Genomic DNA, 18,026 nt, shown 5'->3' with positions numbered 1-18,026 from the left:
TCTAGCATTTTTTGTGCACTACTGGGGTGAGAAAGGAGCTCAAGAGGATGGTGATCATCAAGGGGGTGGGCTGTTTGGAATTGAATGGGAGCAGGGATAGGTAGATGCTGAGTGGGAGAAAGTTGGGCAGAGAGAAGTGGGGAATATTTGAGGGAGGGAATATTAACAGCTTCAACTTTATTAGATAGGTGAATGTCCACACCTAAAGCAATATCTGTCAGAGCAAAGTCTCAACCAATGGTCTCCTGGTGATTAATCTCTCACTCGTACAATTGGAAAAATATTCCACCCATATCCAATTGTCCATAGTGCCTAACGTGGTGGAAAAAAGGTATCTCTCTCTGGTCACTGCAGCCCTCCTTCTCTCTTGGTTCTGACAATTTCCACCCACCTGGTCGTTCTTTAACCTGGCCTGTTCTTTCCTGATGTAACACTTTTGGGATTTGTCAACACTGGACTCTCACCCCCCAACCCTTCCAGTTCTAAATAACAATCAAAACCCCATGAACCCAACAGTGAAGCAAAGTGTTGTTATTTACCTATGCTTAACTCACTGTACACATTTACAAGTTGTGCTTTTTTGCCTAGCAGGGCTTCCTTTGTTCAATATGGTGGGAAAAGCATTATACACTCATAGTAATGATTTTAGCTTTATACAATCGCTGTGGAACGAAGCTTTATGAACAGTTATTTATTCCTTTGTCCAACACTTGAAGGGCCAGATTTTCACTCTGCCTGAATGCGTTTTTGTCTGCCCGACTTGTACTGCAATCTTCTACAGCATCAGAGTTGCTTGTTGCAGGATCTTGCCCAACTTTGTTCTGCGCTGTTAAAATGAATTTGTTGGATTTCCGATGAGAGTAGGTCTCTTGGTGCTTGACCTCGGCCGAGCACAGCTGAAACTTGAAGGCGGCCTGAAACCCTCGTCGGAAGTTCTTGTTGAAGTAACCGTAGATGATGGGGTTGACACTGCTGTTGCAGAAGGCCAACCAGTGGGCAAAGGGATAGATGTACAAGTTGATTATTCTCAACTGGTTGTGGGACAGCCTTGTGTAGTCAGATAGCATCATTAGAGTCCAGAGTGGGAGCCACGATAAGGCGAACAGCAGGGCTACTGTGGCCAACATCTTAATCACTCGTTGCTTTTTTTTCGACACGGTGCTGCTGTTTTCCTGGTGAGATCCTTTGCCAGTGGATATGCTGGTTTTAAACAACACAATTCCTATCCTTGCATACATGATGACCATGAGTGCCAGAGGGGCCAAGTAAATGTTGGAAAATAACACGGTGGTGTAAATCTTCCTCATTTTTGGATCTGGCCAGGCCTCATAACATTGGTAGCAAGGATATATTTTCCCACTACTTTGGATAATCTTTATGCTGTCAGGCAGTTTGATTACTCGTAGCATGATTGCAGAAGGACAGATTATTGAGACAGCAAGAACCCATATGATGACGACAATGATGGTTGCAACAATCACGTTAAGCTTTTGTTTGAAAGGATAGACAATGCATCTGAATCTGCAAAATAAATGACAAAAAAAGTTTCTTTAATACTCAGACACTTTCCATGGTTTGTAGCTTTGTGGTAACACAGTTATGTAGCAGAAAGCAAAGCAATCCCTATGGCTAATCTTAAAGCTAGATTGGGCCACTAGGAAAAGGCAGCACGGTGGCTCAGTGGTTAGTACTGCTGCCTCAGCGTCAGTGACCCGGGTTCGATTCCAACCTCAGGCAACAGTCTGTGTGGAGTTTGCACATTCTCCCTATGTCTTGCGTGCGTTTCCTCTGGGTGCTTTAGTTTCCTCTATAGTTCAAAGATGTGCAGACTATGTGGATTGGCATGCTAAAGTGTCCAGGGATGTGCAGGCTGGATGGATTAGCCATGGGAATTACTGGGGTAGGATAGGGGGGTGAGAGCTGGGTGAGATGCTGTTCGAAAGGTTGGTGTGGAATTGATGGGCTGAATGGCCTGCTTCTACATTGTAGGGATTCTATGGGGATTACCTCATGAAAACACAGCGATATTAAATCATTTGTAAGGTGGCTCACCCATGGCCAGTAAATTTTAGGCTCCATTTTCTATGCAACTACCTCGCACTATGTTTCATAAGCAACCTGGATAATTTCAGAATAAGCAGAATAATGAGCTCAATCATCAATTACAAAAAGTGGGTCTGGAATGGAGTTATGAATGCGAGGTGTGCACAGGAAATGTCTGAGTGTCAAAATTATGATATTCAACTTGCAAGCGTAAGTCAGCTCCCAAACTCTGCTCCCTGGTACCCCACTTGCAGAAAAACCAAAGAACTGTGGATGCAAGAAATCAGAAACAAAAAGTGAAATTGCTGGAAAAACTCAGCATGTCTGGCAGCATCTGTGGAGAGAGAAAGCAGGGTTAACATGATGGTCCAGTGACACTTTTTTCAGAACTTTTTCTATTCTGAAGGACCCAAAACATTAACTCTGCTTTTTCTCTCCACAGGGGTGGCATGGTGGCTCAGTGGTTAGCACTGCTGCCTCACAGCACCAGGGTCCCAGGTTCAATTCCAACCTCGGGTGACTGTCTGCGTGGAGTTTGCACGTTTTCCCCGTGTCTGCGTGGGTTTCCTCCAGGTGCTCTGGTTTCCTCCCACAGTCCAAAGGTGTGAAGGTCAGGTGAATTGCCCAGAGTGTTAGGTACATTAGTCAGGGGGAAATGGGTCTGGGTGGGTTACTCTTCGGAGGGTCGGTGTGGACTTGTTGGTCCAAAGGGCCTGTTTCCACACTGGAGGGAATCTAATCTCAGATACTGCCAGACTTGCAGAGTTTTTTTCCAGCAATTTCTGTTGTTGTTCCCCATGTGCAGATGTATATAAAGCTTTCTTTACAGGTGAATCCAAACTTATCAGAATCTGAAAAAATCCAAACTGGAATGGTTCTCCTCCTGTTGTTAATTGTCAGTCAGGATGATTAAGTTGTCAATCAGAATGACCTAAATCATCAATATAAGATTTCAAAAGGACATTATCAATATGTCACAAATTAAAATCAAACTATATTTTAAAAAAAATCAAATTCTACAGTTGTTTCCTATGTCCATGGTAGTCACCTTGGTACCATGAGTGTGTATTTTTTATGCAGACAATACTTTTAAAGAGAATTGTATGAACTGCAGTAGAAAAGTTATTTTATATTTCAGAAGAACTGTATGTGGCAGCAATCAGAAAGCACTTTTTAAAAGACTTCTGAAAAATTGAAATATATCTACTGAATACTAAAATCTTAAATTGTGCAGAAAGATGATGATAGATTACTGTTTGGATGTTGAAAATTGAAAGTGCAGTTCTATTATTCCCAAATGCTTTCATAGTTCATTGTGATGCTGCACTTACTTTAAAAACTTTGGGCTGAGTTTTAAGTTTTTGATTTGGTGTGCAAGTTGTATTGAGTTTTTAGAAGTATTATGATGTTGAAGGCCTGTACTGTACCTTTAAGAGAGAGTGAAGGCTGTTTGCGCTGACAGCTTGCAGGCACATGTCATGTGATTGACCAGCAGTCTCAGAATGTACCGGAAAATTGAAAATATGTAACATTTAGCTGTGAAACAAATACCTGACTTTTGATTGCTATGTTTTCACAACAGTTCGAATTTAACCAATCAGTTAAAAATTATGCCCCAAGATACTAAAAGCCAATCAAACTTGAATTTTACTGTTTTGACAACATCAAACCAATAAGATGATCTGATGTTAGAGGTATAAAAGAAGCCAGCATTTTGAGGGTTAGCCAGAGACAGAGCAATAAACTGCTATCTCAAGTGCCATTCAAAACACTCTCAATCAAAGTTACCTTTTTCATAAGAAGTTAATAATTACACAACACCAGGGTATAGTCAACAGGTTTATTTGGAAGTACTAACTGTCGAGGTGCTGCCTTTTCATCAGGTGGTTGTGGAACATGATCATGTGACACAGAATTTATAGCAAAAGGGTACAGTGTCATGGAGTTGTAATGATATATTAAACAACTTCAGTTAAAAATCATTCAACACCAGGTTATAGTTCTTAAGCAAATTTAGATTAAGTCTTTCATCTTTTAGAATGGGATAGGGTGGGTTTCAATTCTTTAATATGTAAATTCCAGAATTACATTCTCAATTTTCTTCATTTTTATTGAGAAACATTTTACAGCAAAAGACAGAAGACGATCCAGGGAGATATTCGGCTGAAAGAAGACAGGCACTGATGATGACAGTTGCTGTCTGGTTCTGAAAATTAAGTTGATGTAATTTTAATAGGGAATTTTATTGGATATCAGTATGTTGTTACAGAGTTGGAGGTAGATCACAGATCTATAAGAGAAAGGAGGTTGAGAGCAGTAAATAATTGTTGTTTAATGTTCACTTTTAGAATTAAAGGATTATAATTGATATTTTTCTTTAAATAGTGGAATTTAAAGTGACAGCAGTTCTCTGTCACTTATTCTTTGACAGATTACGAGATGAGGTGAGCCTTTCTGGGTGTTTAATTAGCAGAGGGTTCACCATCGTGTAGTAACAGGAGGGAATTTCACTGCTAGACCCAATGGGTTTCTCACTGTATCTTACCAAACACACTGCACTAACTGCCGACTCTGCCCTATAGATACCCTCACATCTGACTTCCATCCCATTTTACCATACACTGTTCCTGAAGTAACCTTCCACTCGGCAGGTATCCACTCTGAGACCAGCTCCCCTTGTCTCTGCATTACCTTTGAAAAGCAGGAAGGCTGGCACCTGGCACTGCCCTCCTAGATTTCAGAGACTGTAAGGAGAGATGGCTTAGGAGGGCAAGTGGGCATTAGCTTCCTTTGACCTTCAACATGAAGGTCCTGGTCAATAGTGCAGTGAAGAAGTGTCTTGTTCCTGGAGAGCTAGTAGAAGAGTATACACTGCTAGACAGTGCCAACCTGGTCAGGGATTGCTACCTGGGTCCGTGTCATTTTGACAGTGTAGAGGACTGGGCTGCAGAGCTCTCAGAAGGTCAATGACCCTCGCTGCTCCACCAGAATAAGTGTCATACTCCACATTCTGCTCCTACACACTCACCCCATCTCTGCCACCACACCCACCTTTCTTCAGGGCTTGTGCACGCACAGATGCTCTGTTGCATGCAACACCTTGCCTCACCATTAATCCTGCATCCCACTGCTCTACCTCCTGATTCCTATGGGACATTTGCACACCTTTCTCCCACAGGCACCACACTAAAAGCCATGCCATTCACTGTGTCTTATTCATTCTTCCCCTTTATGAAGACTGGTATAAGAAGCTGCCTTATTTTGCTGTCCCCCAAATGTTGGGTCTTCCTGTGGACTTCACTGAGGAGCACTCTGCCAAGACATTGAGACACAGCTGTTTGTGTGGTGCAAGATGAGGTGTATTTGGTGTGGGCGACTGCCATGTGGCACAGCTGTGACACTAACGTGGCACACTCCAGTGTGGCAACCTGTATGTGCCCTTGTCTGGGGACTGCTGAACAGCATGGCAAGCTGCTTGGTTGTGGGACTGTGCCAGTTACCATCGCAATGTGTGGCGAAATAAGGCATGTATGCTGCAGGAATGTAGTCTACAAGAGCGAACTAGAAGCCCTGGTAGACAGCCTGTACAAACTGTGGCGCCTATCCTTGAAGTGGTAACTGTAGCTGATTCAGCAGTGCAATGCTGGCGACCATGCAATTCTGTGCTTTCTGGGTGCACTGACAGTCCATTGGAGAGCTGCCAAGATAGTGGAAGGGTTTGCCAATGGCTGTGGTAGAAGGGTATGTGCAGCTGTTGCCCTTGGGTGGTGCCCTGGGCTGCAGTTTGAATGAGGTCAACTTGGAGGAAGCAGTGAGCTGAATCCACCAGTTACCTGCTCTGGTTTCCATCTCTGGTTGTCATGATGACTTGTGTGTTGGGTGAGATTGGCAGCAGAATACTGCTGAGGTGAGTCAGGTATCAATAAGGAGATGGCACCACCTTTGCTCAGCTGAACACTACTCTAGTAGATTGCCAGTGCTGTTAATGTCCAAATTTAATGAGGTTCGTGGCAAGGAAGGCACCTTAGGAAAAGACAAACTGGGCAATGCCAATGTGCTGCTTCAAATCTTGCATAGGACAGATTGTGTGTTGGTTCAGTCTCCGGAGCATCTTAGCATTGATCCTGCCATACTGATTTCACAGCTTCTGGAACTCCTTCACGTGGGCTCACAATATCCCACAAATAATATCTGCATCAGCTTTCTGGGCAATTGCTGCCCCAGACTTGGTGGAAAGGACATGGCATTTCCGTGAGCCCATTATTGCTCAATTGAAGCTAATTGCTGCAAGTGGGCAATTAAGGAGTACTATAGATATCTTTCCCGCTCAACTCTTGTGAAGTGCCTTAAGTTGCTGTATTACTGTAAAGGTGCTGGGACATGCGTGTTGTTGCTTTGGTAGAGTAATACGTGAAGATGTACCACTTCACAAAAAAAAGGTGTCTATTACATCTTCTTCTGACGTTTTCTCACCTGAGTCAGCCCATCGCAGACTTCTGCAGAAATTTTGGATGTAGGAATGTAGGAATTAGAAACAGGAGTAGGCCATTCAGCCCTTCAAGCCTGCTCTGCCATTTAACATGATCATGGCTGATCTTATCCTGGTCTCCACTCCACTTTCCTGCCAGCTCCCCATAGCCCTTTCTCCCACTTTTCGTCAGAATCATCTTTATGTCTATCTCAACTCTGTTGATTGATTCTACCTCCACTGCGTTCTGGGACAGCAAGTTCCACAGATTCACAACCATCTGAGAGTAGTGATCTCTCCTCAGCTCAGTTTTGAACTTACCTCCTCTCACTCTATATCTATGATCTCTTGTTCAAGACTGTCCCACAAGGGGGAACATCTGTTCAATGTCCACCTTCTTGATCCTCTTTGGCATTTTATATTCCTCAATCAGATGTACCCTCATTCTTCTGAACTCCAGCGAGTAAAAGTCCAAACTATTCAACAGCTCCTTGTAAGACATTGCTGGAATCAATCTGGTGAACCTCCTCTGAACTGCATCCAGTGCCACCACATCATTCACAGAATCATAGAGATGTACAGCACAGAAACAGACCTTTCAGTCCCAACTGTCCATGCCTACCAGATATCCCAACCCAATCTAGTCCAACCTGCCATCACCTGGCCCATATCCCTCCAACCCCTTCCTATTCATATATCCATCCAAATGCCTTTTAAATATTGCAATTTTACCAGCCTCCACCTCTTTCTCTGGCAGCTCATTCTATACTTGTACACCCTTTGTGTGAAAATGTTGCCCCTTAGGTCTCTTTTATATCTTTCCCCTCTCACACTAAACCTATGCCCTCTAGTTCTGGGGATATTGAAGAAGGCGTTTGGTATGCTTTCCTTTATTGGTCAGAACATTGAGTATTGGAGTTAAGAGATCATGTTGCAGCTTTACAGGACATTGGTGAGGCCACATTTGGAATATTGCGTGCAATTCTGGTCTCCTTCATATAGGAAAGATGTTATGAATCTTGAAAGAGTTCAGAAAAGATTTACAAGGATGTCGCCAAGGTTGGAAGATTTGAGCCATAGAGAGGTTGAATAGGCTGGAGCTGTTTTCTCTGAAGCATCGGAGGCTGAGGCGTGACGTTATAGAGGTTAAAAAATCAATAGAGGCATGGATAGGATAAATAGACAAGGTATTTTCCCTGGGGCGAGGCCTCAAGTAATGAGACCATAACTGGACACAATACTCCAGGTCTCGCCAACGCCTTATATAATTGTACCAACATTTCACATGGTAGTCCACAACACAAGCTCCATGTGCAACCCACCCCCGTTTGTACCTTGAAATTGACTGCCAAGATGAGAGTGCCCACATTCCTGCTGCGTAAGGTGTCAGGTGTGACTCTGTTAGTAGTGTTTTTACCTCTCAGTCAAAAGTTGTGGGAACATGCCACTAGGGACTTGAGTTGGGAATGTGAGGTGTTTCAGGCAGGGTGAATAAGTGTGATGTGGATAGTGATAGCGGCAGAGGAAGGACACACTGTCACCATTCAACATTGTAAATAACCCTCGAAAAGATCTGTGCCTTGTCCTGCAAATGATACCTTTGTCAGGGAAAAGAAACACAACTCTGTTGGGTTTTGTAAATAAGGCCTCTCTCAATTGTTGGATACACCTGTGGAAAGATGATTGAGTAATTTGGCAGGAACCTCTGGCATTGGCTTGGATACAACACTGGTGAACTTGACAGCCATGGGAACAGCTGTCTGTGTGACAGGAATTGTTTGCACCATCCACAATAAGGTATGTCACAATTCTAAGACAGCTTCCAATGTAATCCTGAGCCTGTGAAGTCATGCCTGTCTGAGCTGTGCATGCTCTGAGTTTTTAAATATGGTAAATATAAATGAAAGAGCTTACATTTATATAACGCATTTCACAGTCGTCACCCCAAAGACACATCACTGTCCATTAACTACTTTTTTCTCAAATTTTGCCATTATTATTATGTAGCAAATGCTATCTTCACTTCACAAACAGCAAGATTTCACAACGGCAATGAGATAATAATGAGATAATATGCTGCAGTCATAATGGTTGAAAGACATGGGGTTAGCATTCTTACAATGTTGTGGGTTTAAATTTCATTCTCAGGACATCAGCAGAAACTCTACGCTGATCGGCCTCTGCAATGTTGAGGGAGAGCTGCCTTACAAATGAGATGGTTATTGAGGTTCCCTCTGCCTTCTTGGGTTGATTGAAAGATCAGCTGATACTATCGGAAGGAGATTATGGAGTTGAAAACAAAAAATACTGGAGATCACAGCAGGCCGGGCAGCATCCATAGAGAGAAAGCAAGCTAATGTTTTGTGTATGGATGACTCTCCGATGAAGAGACATATCGACTCAAAACATCAGCTTGCTCTCTCTCCGTGGATGCTGCCTGACCTGCTGTGATCTCCAGCATTTTTTTGTTTTCAGCTCGGATTCCAGCACCTGCAGTAACTTGCTCCAAGATTATGGAATCCTTCTGATCAATATTTTATCCTCAACCCATTCTAAACAGATTATCTGATCATTATCTCACAGTTGAATCCAAACCATCCATCATGTTTCTCATTTTCCAATGGTAATTATACTTCATAAGTACAAAATTAACTGTAAAGGACTGAGTTATGTCTGAAGATTGGGACATAGAGCTAAATCAATGCAATCACATTTTTCAACTTCAAGACCAATTCTACGTTGTGCACACTATTCTCAATAATATTTCAGTACTAGTGATAACTGTAGGTCATAGCAGTCAAATTTTCCATGTTAATTTCCCATATTCACCTACCTGTCTACAGCAATTGCAACTAGGGTAAAAACTGAGGCTGAAACAGAGATTCCTTGAACCAAGCCACTTATCTTGCAAACAAAGCTTCCAAAGGGCCATCCTGTAAAACAGAGTACACATCATGTCAATCATTCCGGGGAAATATAGCAAAGATGACCATGTTCCAAATGGTTTCTACAGAAATAATAGCAGCTCTTAATTTATTTTCCAAACAAAAATATTATCACATTATACAGACGCTACATCAGTTCTTTAAAATATTGAATGCTAATTTAAGAAGAATGACCCCTGCAAGGTCCAGACTGGTACAGTAAAAAGTGAGGTCTGCAGATGCTGGAGATCACAGTTGAAAATGTGTTGCAGGTTAAAGCACAGCAGGTTAGGCAGCATCCAAGGAACAGGAAATTCGACGTTTTGGTCCAGAGCCCTTCATCAGGAAGGTTCCTGATGAAGGGCTCTGGCCCGAAACGTCGAATTTCCTGTTCCTTGGATGCTGCCTAACCTGCTGTGCTTTAACCAGCAACACATTTCCAGACTGGTACAGGCAAGCGATCCTGGACCGAAGTTGACACCCACTGTTATAGATTGCCTGGAAATACCACCACTGTGACTGCCATAAACTGAGCGGCTGTGCTTTTCCAGCACCACTCTAACCTAGACTCTGATTTCTGGCATCTGCAGTCCTCACTTTTGCCATTAACTATGTCAGTCCACCTATTCCATAAAACCTATCACTGCGCAGCCAGAGCACTGGATGATGGGTCCATCAAAAAAGCAAATCCGAAGCCTTTAGTGAACACAGTTGTCAAATTTCGATATTACTAATATTACATATCTTGTGACAGCTCAGATAAAGGATCTCTGTTCTAGACTCTATTAGGCTAACCTGGGCCATTAAGTCATCATCCAACAATGCAGAATCTCGCTTCTCCACAAAACTGCACATACTCGGTCCCTAAAACAGGCATGCTTGCTTTTTAGTTTGATACTGTTAGCAACACATTCCACCCACCACCTAACCATTGCGAGACGCAGTCCTGAACAGGTATGGGATATCCTGCTTGGACCATCAGATGTCCAACTACCCTGAGATCATTCTTGTGGAGATCATTCAGTGTCAATGAAAGGGCAAGGGCAATTGTAACGCAGAAAACATTCTGGAAACAACATCAAGAAAATGTCGTCACTTATAAAGAATGGGCATTCTGGGAAGGGATCACATGGATGGATTTTAAGCCCAGTATTCCTGGTGTTGGCTAATTTGTGCACAAGTTATAAAGTACAATCGGAAATTGTTATAAACAAAAATATCCCCCAAGAGCACCAACAGGGATGACTACCCATTATTTAAAGTGAGGCATTGAAATGAACACATTAGTTCTACACTTAGTACTCTGTGCCCAAAGGTCACAAGACTCAAAGACATCTTCAGTAGATCTTCCAAGAATGAAGAAGCATCACATCATAGTGATCACACTGCATTAGCAGTGGAGGCACATTAACAAGGCTGTAAATGCTTCATGTTGAATTATTGCACGGTGCAACATATGTAGGTAGTAGGCTCTGTCAATGGGCTGAGGAATGGCAGATGAAGTTTAGTTTAGATAAATGTGAGATTCTACATTTTAGAAAGGCAAATCAGAGCAGGACTTATACACTTAATGGTAAGGTTCTGGGGGGAGTTGCTGAACAAAGAAACCTTGGAGTGCAGGTTCATTGCTCCTTGAAAGTGGAGTCACAGGTAGATAGGATAGTGAAGAAGGCTTTCCTTTATTGGTCAGAGTATTGAGTACAGGAGTTGGAGGGGTAGGGGGGGGGGATGGTCATGTTGCAGCTGTACAGGGCATTGATTAGGCCACTGTTGGAACACTGCTTCCAATTTTGGCCTCCTTCCTATTGGAAGGATGTTGTGAACCTTGAAAGGGTTCAGAAAATATTTACAAGGATGTTGCCAGGGTTGGAGGGTTTGAGCTATAAGGAGAGGCTGAATAGGCTCAGGGTTGTTTTCTCTGGAGCATCAAAGGCTGAGGGGTGACCTTATAGAGGTTTATAAAATCATGAGGGGCATGGATAAGGTAAATAGACAAGGTCATTTCCCTGGGTGGAGGAGTCCAGAACTAGAGGGCATAGGTTTAGGGTGAGAGGGGAAGATATAAAAGGGATCTTAGTGGGCAACCTTTTCATACAGAGGGTAGTTTGTTTATGGAGGAAGTGGTGGAGGCTGGTACAATTACAGCATTTAGAACAAAGAACAAAGAATAAAGAAAATTTACAGCCCAGGAACAGGCCCTTCGGCCCTCCAAGCCTGAGCCGATCCAAATCTACTGTCTAAACCTGTCAGTCAATTCCTAAGCATCTGTATCCCTCTGCTCCCTGCCTACTCATGCATCTGTCCAGATGCATCTTAAATGAATCTACCGTGCCTGCCTCTACCACCTCTGCTGGCAACGCGTTCCAAACGCCCCCCACCCGCTGTGTGAAGTACTTGCCACGTGTATCCCCCTTAAACTTTCCACCTCTCACCTTGAAAGCATGACCTCTCATTATTGAATCCTTCACCCTGGGAAAAAGTTTGTCTCTATCCACCCTGTCTTCTATACCCTTCATGATTTTGTAAGCTTCAATCAGGTCCCCCCTCAATCTCCTTTTTTCTAATGAAAATAAACCTAACCTACTCAACCTCTCTTCATAGCTAGTATTCCATACCAGGCAACATCCTCATAAACCTTCTCTGCACGCTCTCCAAAGCGTTCACACCCTTTTGGTAATGTGGTGACCAGAACTGTACACAGTACTCTAAATGTGGCGAACCAATGTCTTGTACAATTTTAACATGACTTGCCAGTTCTTATACTCAATACCCCGTCCAATGAAGGCAAGCATACTATATGCCTTCTTGACCTCTCTATCCACCTGTGCAGCAAACTTCAACTTTAAAAGGCATCTGGATGGGTGTACGGATAGGAAGGGTTTAGAGGGATATGGGTCAAATGCTGGCAAATGGGACTAGATTAGGTTAGGATATCTGGTCTGCGTGGTTGGACTCAATGGTCTGATTTCATACTGTACAGCTCCATGACTCTATAACTCAATGAATGTAACCAGTTAGATACTCTGGAATTACTTGAACTCATTGTGTAGAAATACTGTTTGGTGATTATCAGAATAGGAGAGCTTTTGGACTTTGGTCTCATAGAATGTTTTTCAAAAGGAAAACATTGCAACAGATTGGCATTTCACTAGCAGCCACCTAATCTGGATAACAGAAAGGAATCTGCCAGTTCAAACTGGGCAACTGGTAAACAGCAAGAGGACTGAATATAAAGATGATTCATTTGGCCTGAACATCATTATTAATCATCTCAGTAATTTGTCATTGTGGGGAACACTTGTGCGTAATAGTACCTTTCAGTATTGTTGTTTCTGTTGTAATGGTTGATTTTGCAGTGCGCCTGATGGATTTTACATGCAAATTAGAGACATTGAATTAGAGACATGAGTGATTGGGTCGTGGAGGTGAAAGGAGAAAAAAAAGCTAACAGATGATTTGGTGGTGCAGAAAAGCAACTCTGGAAAAGAAAAGCACCCGCCGCTCAGGGGTCTTGTGGCACAGCGGTAATGTCCCTACCTCTGAGCCAGAGTGTCAAAGTTCAAGTCCCACCTGCTCTAGATGACTAACAGTCTCACTGAACAGGCTGCTTGGGAACTTTTCTACAAATATGTTAGAACAGACTCAAGGCATTTAAATGCTACAGAACAGAGGGGTTTGCAAGTCCTCATCCGTGAATTACAAAAAGCTAGTATCCAAACTCAGCAGGTGATCGGGAAGACAAATGGAGTGTTGACGTTTGTTTCAAAGGAAATGCAGTATAAAAGTAGGGAGGGTTTGCTAAAATTATATCGTTAGACCACAGCTGGAATACTGTGAACAATTTTGGATCCTTTATCCAAGGAAAGGTATGCAGGCATTGGAGGCAGTCCAGAGAGCTTACACTGCCATGTGTGGAGGGATGGTATTACGAGAAGGGAATGAGCAGATTGGGGCTGTACCCATTGGGATATGGAAGATTGAGAGGAACCTTATTATTGAAACATAAGATTCTTAGAGGACTGGAAAGGTTAGATGCAGAAAGGTTGTTTCTCCTTGTGGGAGAGTCTAGAGCCAGATGGAATAATTTCAGAATGAGATGTCATACCTAAGAATTTCCTCTCGCAGAGAGTGGTGAATCTGTGAAATTCTCTACTAGAAAGAGTTGCTGAGGCTGGGTCACTGAAGACTAAGATAGTTTCTTTATTACATAGCATCCCTACAGTGTGGAAACAGGCCCTTAAGCCCAACAGAGGGTCCACAACGACCCTTTGAAGAATAACCCACCCAGACCCATTCCCTATTATCCTATATTTACTCTTGACCAATGAGCAATTCACCTGACTTGCACATCTTTGGACTGTGGGAGGAAACCCACGCAGACACGGGGAGAATGTGCAAGCTCCACACTGACAGTCACCTGAGGCTGGAATCGAACCCGGGACCCTGGTGCTGTGAGGCAGCAGTGCTAACCACTGAGCCACCATGCTGCCCATTCTGTGAAGGAATCAAGGGTTATAAGGAAAGGGTAAGAAAGTGGAGTCGAGGATTGACTAATCAACCATGATCCCAATGAACTAACTTGACACTTATGCAGTGCTGAAGAAGCAATGCTCTGTTGTGGATCTCTGAATTAATTAGATTGCTTATGGTGTGGAAACAGGCCCTTTGGCCCAATAAGTCCACACCGACCCTCCAAAGAGCAACCCACCCAGACCCATTCCCCTATACCTAACTCTACGGGGAATTTAGCATGGCCAATTCACCTAACCTACACATTTTTGGACTATAGGAGGAAACCAGAGCACCTGGAGGAAACCCACGCAGACAATGTGTAAACTCCACACAGGCAGTTGCCTGAGGTGGGAATTTAACCCAGGTCTCTGGGACTGTGAGGCAGCAGTGCTAACCAGTGTGCCATTGTTGAACTGAAACCACCTGTGCCTTCTCAGGTGAATGTTAAAGATCCCACAGCACTGTTTGAAGAAGAGCTGGAATCTCTTTGTCTGTAAATTGGCTGCTGTTTGCCTACGTTCCAAAAGTGACTCTACTTTGAAAATACTTCATTGATTGCTAAGTGATTTGGGACATCTTGAGAATGTGAAAGGTGCTTCACAAAGGAACAACCAGTTTCTTTTCTTAACAGTATGATTATCCCAGCTGAAATATGCTGCACACAAAACAATTATTCCTGAAATTTGATCTGGAGGCTTATCATTTTATCGGTTCTGCAGATACAATTAATTTTGGCTTTGAAGTATTTATGGATTTGGAGCATTATGTTGGGGACTAACTGAGAAAATTGCTCCCGTATCTCTAAGGTTTAAGTTTGTGTCCATCTCAGAATGAAACATTGAGGTTGTCTCTTCCTTACAGCATAAGTTGGCAATTGCAATGAACTTGACCAGTCACAACATGACAGTATCTTGCGAATATTGTCACTTTTTGAAAGTTCACATGAATTACTGGAGTTGAAAACAACAATTTTTTCTGAATGCAAATTAATTGTTTTTCAATTAACATCGAGGTTCTTTTGAATAGATGTTGGTTCTGGGTGTCTGCTTGTTAATGAGTTGGCAACCTGTTCTACATCTCTCCTATTCATCTTCAAAGGAAACGAAAAGGCAGGAGAGACATAAAACAGAATGCTGACTTGCTATTGTCTGTTTTGCATTGCCATCCAAATTGAAGATAGAATACAGAACATAAAACAGTGTAACACAATACAGGTCCTTTGGTCCACCATATTGTGCTGAGCATTTATCTTAATCTAGATCAGCATTAATTTAAGATCATTAAGATCATTAATCTAAGATCATTAATCTATGATCTTAATCTAAGATCATCTAAGATCTATTCCACTTTTGGGGCGAAGGTAGGAAGTTGTTTCATATGGTATCTGGGTTGACACTTTCCATTATTCCAAAATAGATGGGAGTTACCCATATGGACCCTGTGTAGTTTCCATCTTGGCATACATCAAAGGAATTGCTCAGGAAATTGAGCTTTACTCTTGACACTTGGAGCCCTCTGGAATTCTCCATTTAAATCAAAAACCTCCAATAACATAAATACAATAATTACTGAAGTAAAGTTAGACTGTTAAATTAGACTGTTAACTCCTGTGTAACTATTAAATAGACCCCATTTGTAAACTCACACAACTCCAACTACATCTCTCTCAGACTCTATACATCCCCATAGACCCTACCATGACTCTGCTCTGGGACCCGACCCCTTTAGATTCAGGCAAGATCTGCCCCACTCTCCCAACCCCACCTGCTGCTACACTTGCCTCAACCCTCCATCGTTACCGAACCTAATTTCTCCCACTCGCCCTGACTTACCCAAAACACTGCATCACATACCTTTCACCATGCATCTTGGCACAATACCCACTTGGCATGCCATCCAATTCCCAACTGGTACCAAGCACCTACTCACCTAAATCCCTAGCCCCTGCTCATCTTGAATTCTACCCTGGCACCATTCCCTTCCTAACATCACATTTACCTTATAAACCTACAGTTTGGCAGCAGCTGTCAAACTGTTTTTTTAATTAATTCATACCTCAGGATGAGGACATTGCTGGCTAGGCCAGCAATTATTGCCCATTCCTAGAGGGCAGTTGAAAGTCAACCACATTGCTGTGGGTCTGGAGTCACACGTAGGCCAGACCGGGTAAGTATGGCGGTTTCCTTCCCTGAAGGACATTAGTGAAACCAGATGGATTTTTCTGACAAGGTCATCTTTAGATTTTTAATAAAATTGAATTCAAATTCCACCATCTGCCATGACAGGATTCAAGCTGAAAATGTGTTGCTGTTTAAAGCACAGCAGGTTAGGCAGCATCCAAGGAATGGGAGGATGCTGCCTAACCTGCTGTGCTTTAACCAGCAACACATTTTCAGCTGTGATCTCCAGCATCTGCAGACCTCATTTTTTACCCTACTTAATGACAGGACTCAAACCCTGGTCCCCAGAACATTAGCTGGGTCTCTGGTTTAACAGTCCAGTGATAATACCACAAGACCATCACTGTAACTGGTGGCTGTAAGGGTTATCAGACTGTAAGGGTTTGCTTTTCTCTCACAGCTATGTGCTACAGAACAACTGCCAAGTCAAAGTACAGTTCCGTATTTTCACTCAGAAGTGCACAGCTCCTGTCTTTCAGCTTAATAAAAAAACAACCTGTATATGTGATTACACTTGTTGGAAACCATAGCCCAATTTTCTTTTAAAAAGTAACATACAACATTTCTACTTCAATTCGATAAGCACAATTTCACCTCCCAAAATGTAAAGAGATATTTTCAACTTTTCTTTCAAAGTTGGAATTCAGGTGCACTACATGATCAATAGTAGAGAGGTCCATGTCAATTTATAACGGACGTTCACTCTCTTCTCCTGGAATTCTCAAAATGATATTCCCAATACTTTTTTGACTAAATAGCCAGTACCATCCACCTACCTGTCAGGATGTTGTCCACGAGAGTTGTAGGCATACAGAATATTCCAACAAGCAGATCACTAATGGCAAGGTTAAGGATGAAGAGGTTGGTGACTGTCCTCATGTGTCGGTTCCTCACCACAATGAAACAAACCAACCCATTTCCCAGCATGCACAGCAGGAAGATGAGAAGGTATGATATAATGAAGACCGTGGCAACTGAAGATGTGTGTTGGTAAAAGGGAAGATACGTAATGTTGCTGTGAAGATGAAAATAGGAAGTTGATCCATTTAGAAAGAGTGAGTGATATTCTTGGACTGAGATGTTCTGATCCAATTCTTTGTTCATTGTTGTGACTCTATAAGAAGAGAAGACAAGACGATTAGACATGATTTGGAGATGTTGGTGTTGGACTGGGGTGTACAAAGTTAAAAATCACACAACACCAGGTTATAATCCAACAGGTTTAATTGGAAGCACACTAGCTTTCGGAGCGACGCTCCTTCATCAGGTGGTTGTGGAGGGCACAATTGTAAGACACAGAATTTATAGCAAAAGTTTACAAAACTGTAAACTTTTGCTATAAATTCTGTGTCTTACAGCTGTGCCCTCCACAACCACCTAATGAAGGAGTGGCGCTCCGAAAGCTAGTGTGCTTCCAATTAAACCTATTTGATTATAACCTGGTGTTGTGTGATTTTTAACTTAAGATGGTTAGAGACATTGTTCATCATCTCACAGCTGAATAGTCATCAACAGTTTCAGTATTCTCCCTCTAAGCCTGTGATACAGTAACCTTCAGGACTTTCATAACTGCTCATGGATTGAAAGAATCAGCAATAACTCTTTCCGGAATAAACTATTTCTTGAGAAGAGAGGGACAAACTGTTATAAAGGAATCTAAGAGCAATTAACCATCCCTGAGAAAAAGGAGTTGAAGCAACATAAACAAACTGCTGTTTTGCGACGCATTGCTAATTAAGAAGAATTGCACGAGTTATGGACAGGACAGGCTGTGTTTCAAACAGACAGCCTACACCCAATCTAACAAGGAAAAGAGAAGCTGGTATATAAGCAAGTTATGTTCCTGGTGACTTCAGAAGTGTCATAAGTCATGACACACTGCAAACTTAACAGGACAGA

The 18,026-nt window shown here is 42.5% G+C and overlaps 1 protein-coding gene across 1 annotated transcript; it reads right to left on the bottom strand.

The window, feature by feature from the left end:
• Nucleotides 1–677: 677 nt before the first annotated feature.
• LOC132826232 (neuropeptide FF receptor 2-like) lies at nt 678–17,234 on the bottom strand. Its single transcript, XM_060841922.1, has 3 exons — nt 16,904–17,234; nt 9,345–9,444; nt 678–1,521 (listed from the first exon to the last, which is right to left on the bottom strand). The coding sequence occupies exons 1-3, from the start codon at nt 17,229–17,231 to the stop codon at nt 678–680; spliced, it is 1,272 nt and encodes a 423-aa protein (XP_060697905.1). The 5' UTR covers nt 17,232–17,234.
• Between the last annotated feature and the right edge of the window lie 792 nt (nt 17,235–18,026).

The sequence above is a fragment of the Hemiscyllium ocellatum genome, chromosome 2 (genome assembly GCF_020745735.1).
Source record: "Hemiscyllium ocellatum isolate sHemOce1 chromosome 2, sHemOce1.pat.X.cur, whole genome shotgun sequence".
In the NCBI taxonomy this organism is placed as follows: Eukaryota; Metazoa; Chordata; class Chondrichthyes; order Orectolobiformes; family Hemiscylliidae; genus Hemiscyllium; species Hemiscyllium ocellatum.
Note: the sequence above shows the minus strand (reverse complement) of the source record. Positions and strands in the feature narration are given on the sequence as shown.

Excerpts from the sequence above, each read along its gene's own strand:
- LOC132826232 (XM_060841922.1), bottom strand. The coding sequence starts at position 17,231 with ATGAACAAAGAATTGGATCAGAACATCTCAGTCCAAGAATATCACTCA. Across the intron at positions 9,445-16,903 it reads CGTGGACAACATCCTGACAG|GATGGCCCTTTGGAAGCTTT; the intron begins GTAGGTGGATGG and ends TCTGTTTTACAG. Across the intron at positions 1,522-9,344 it reads GTTGCAATTGCTGTAGACAG|ATTCAGATGCATTGTCTATC; the intron begins GTAGGTGAATAT and ends TTTATTTTGCAG.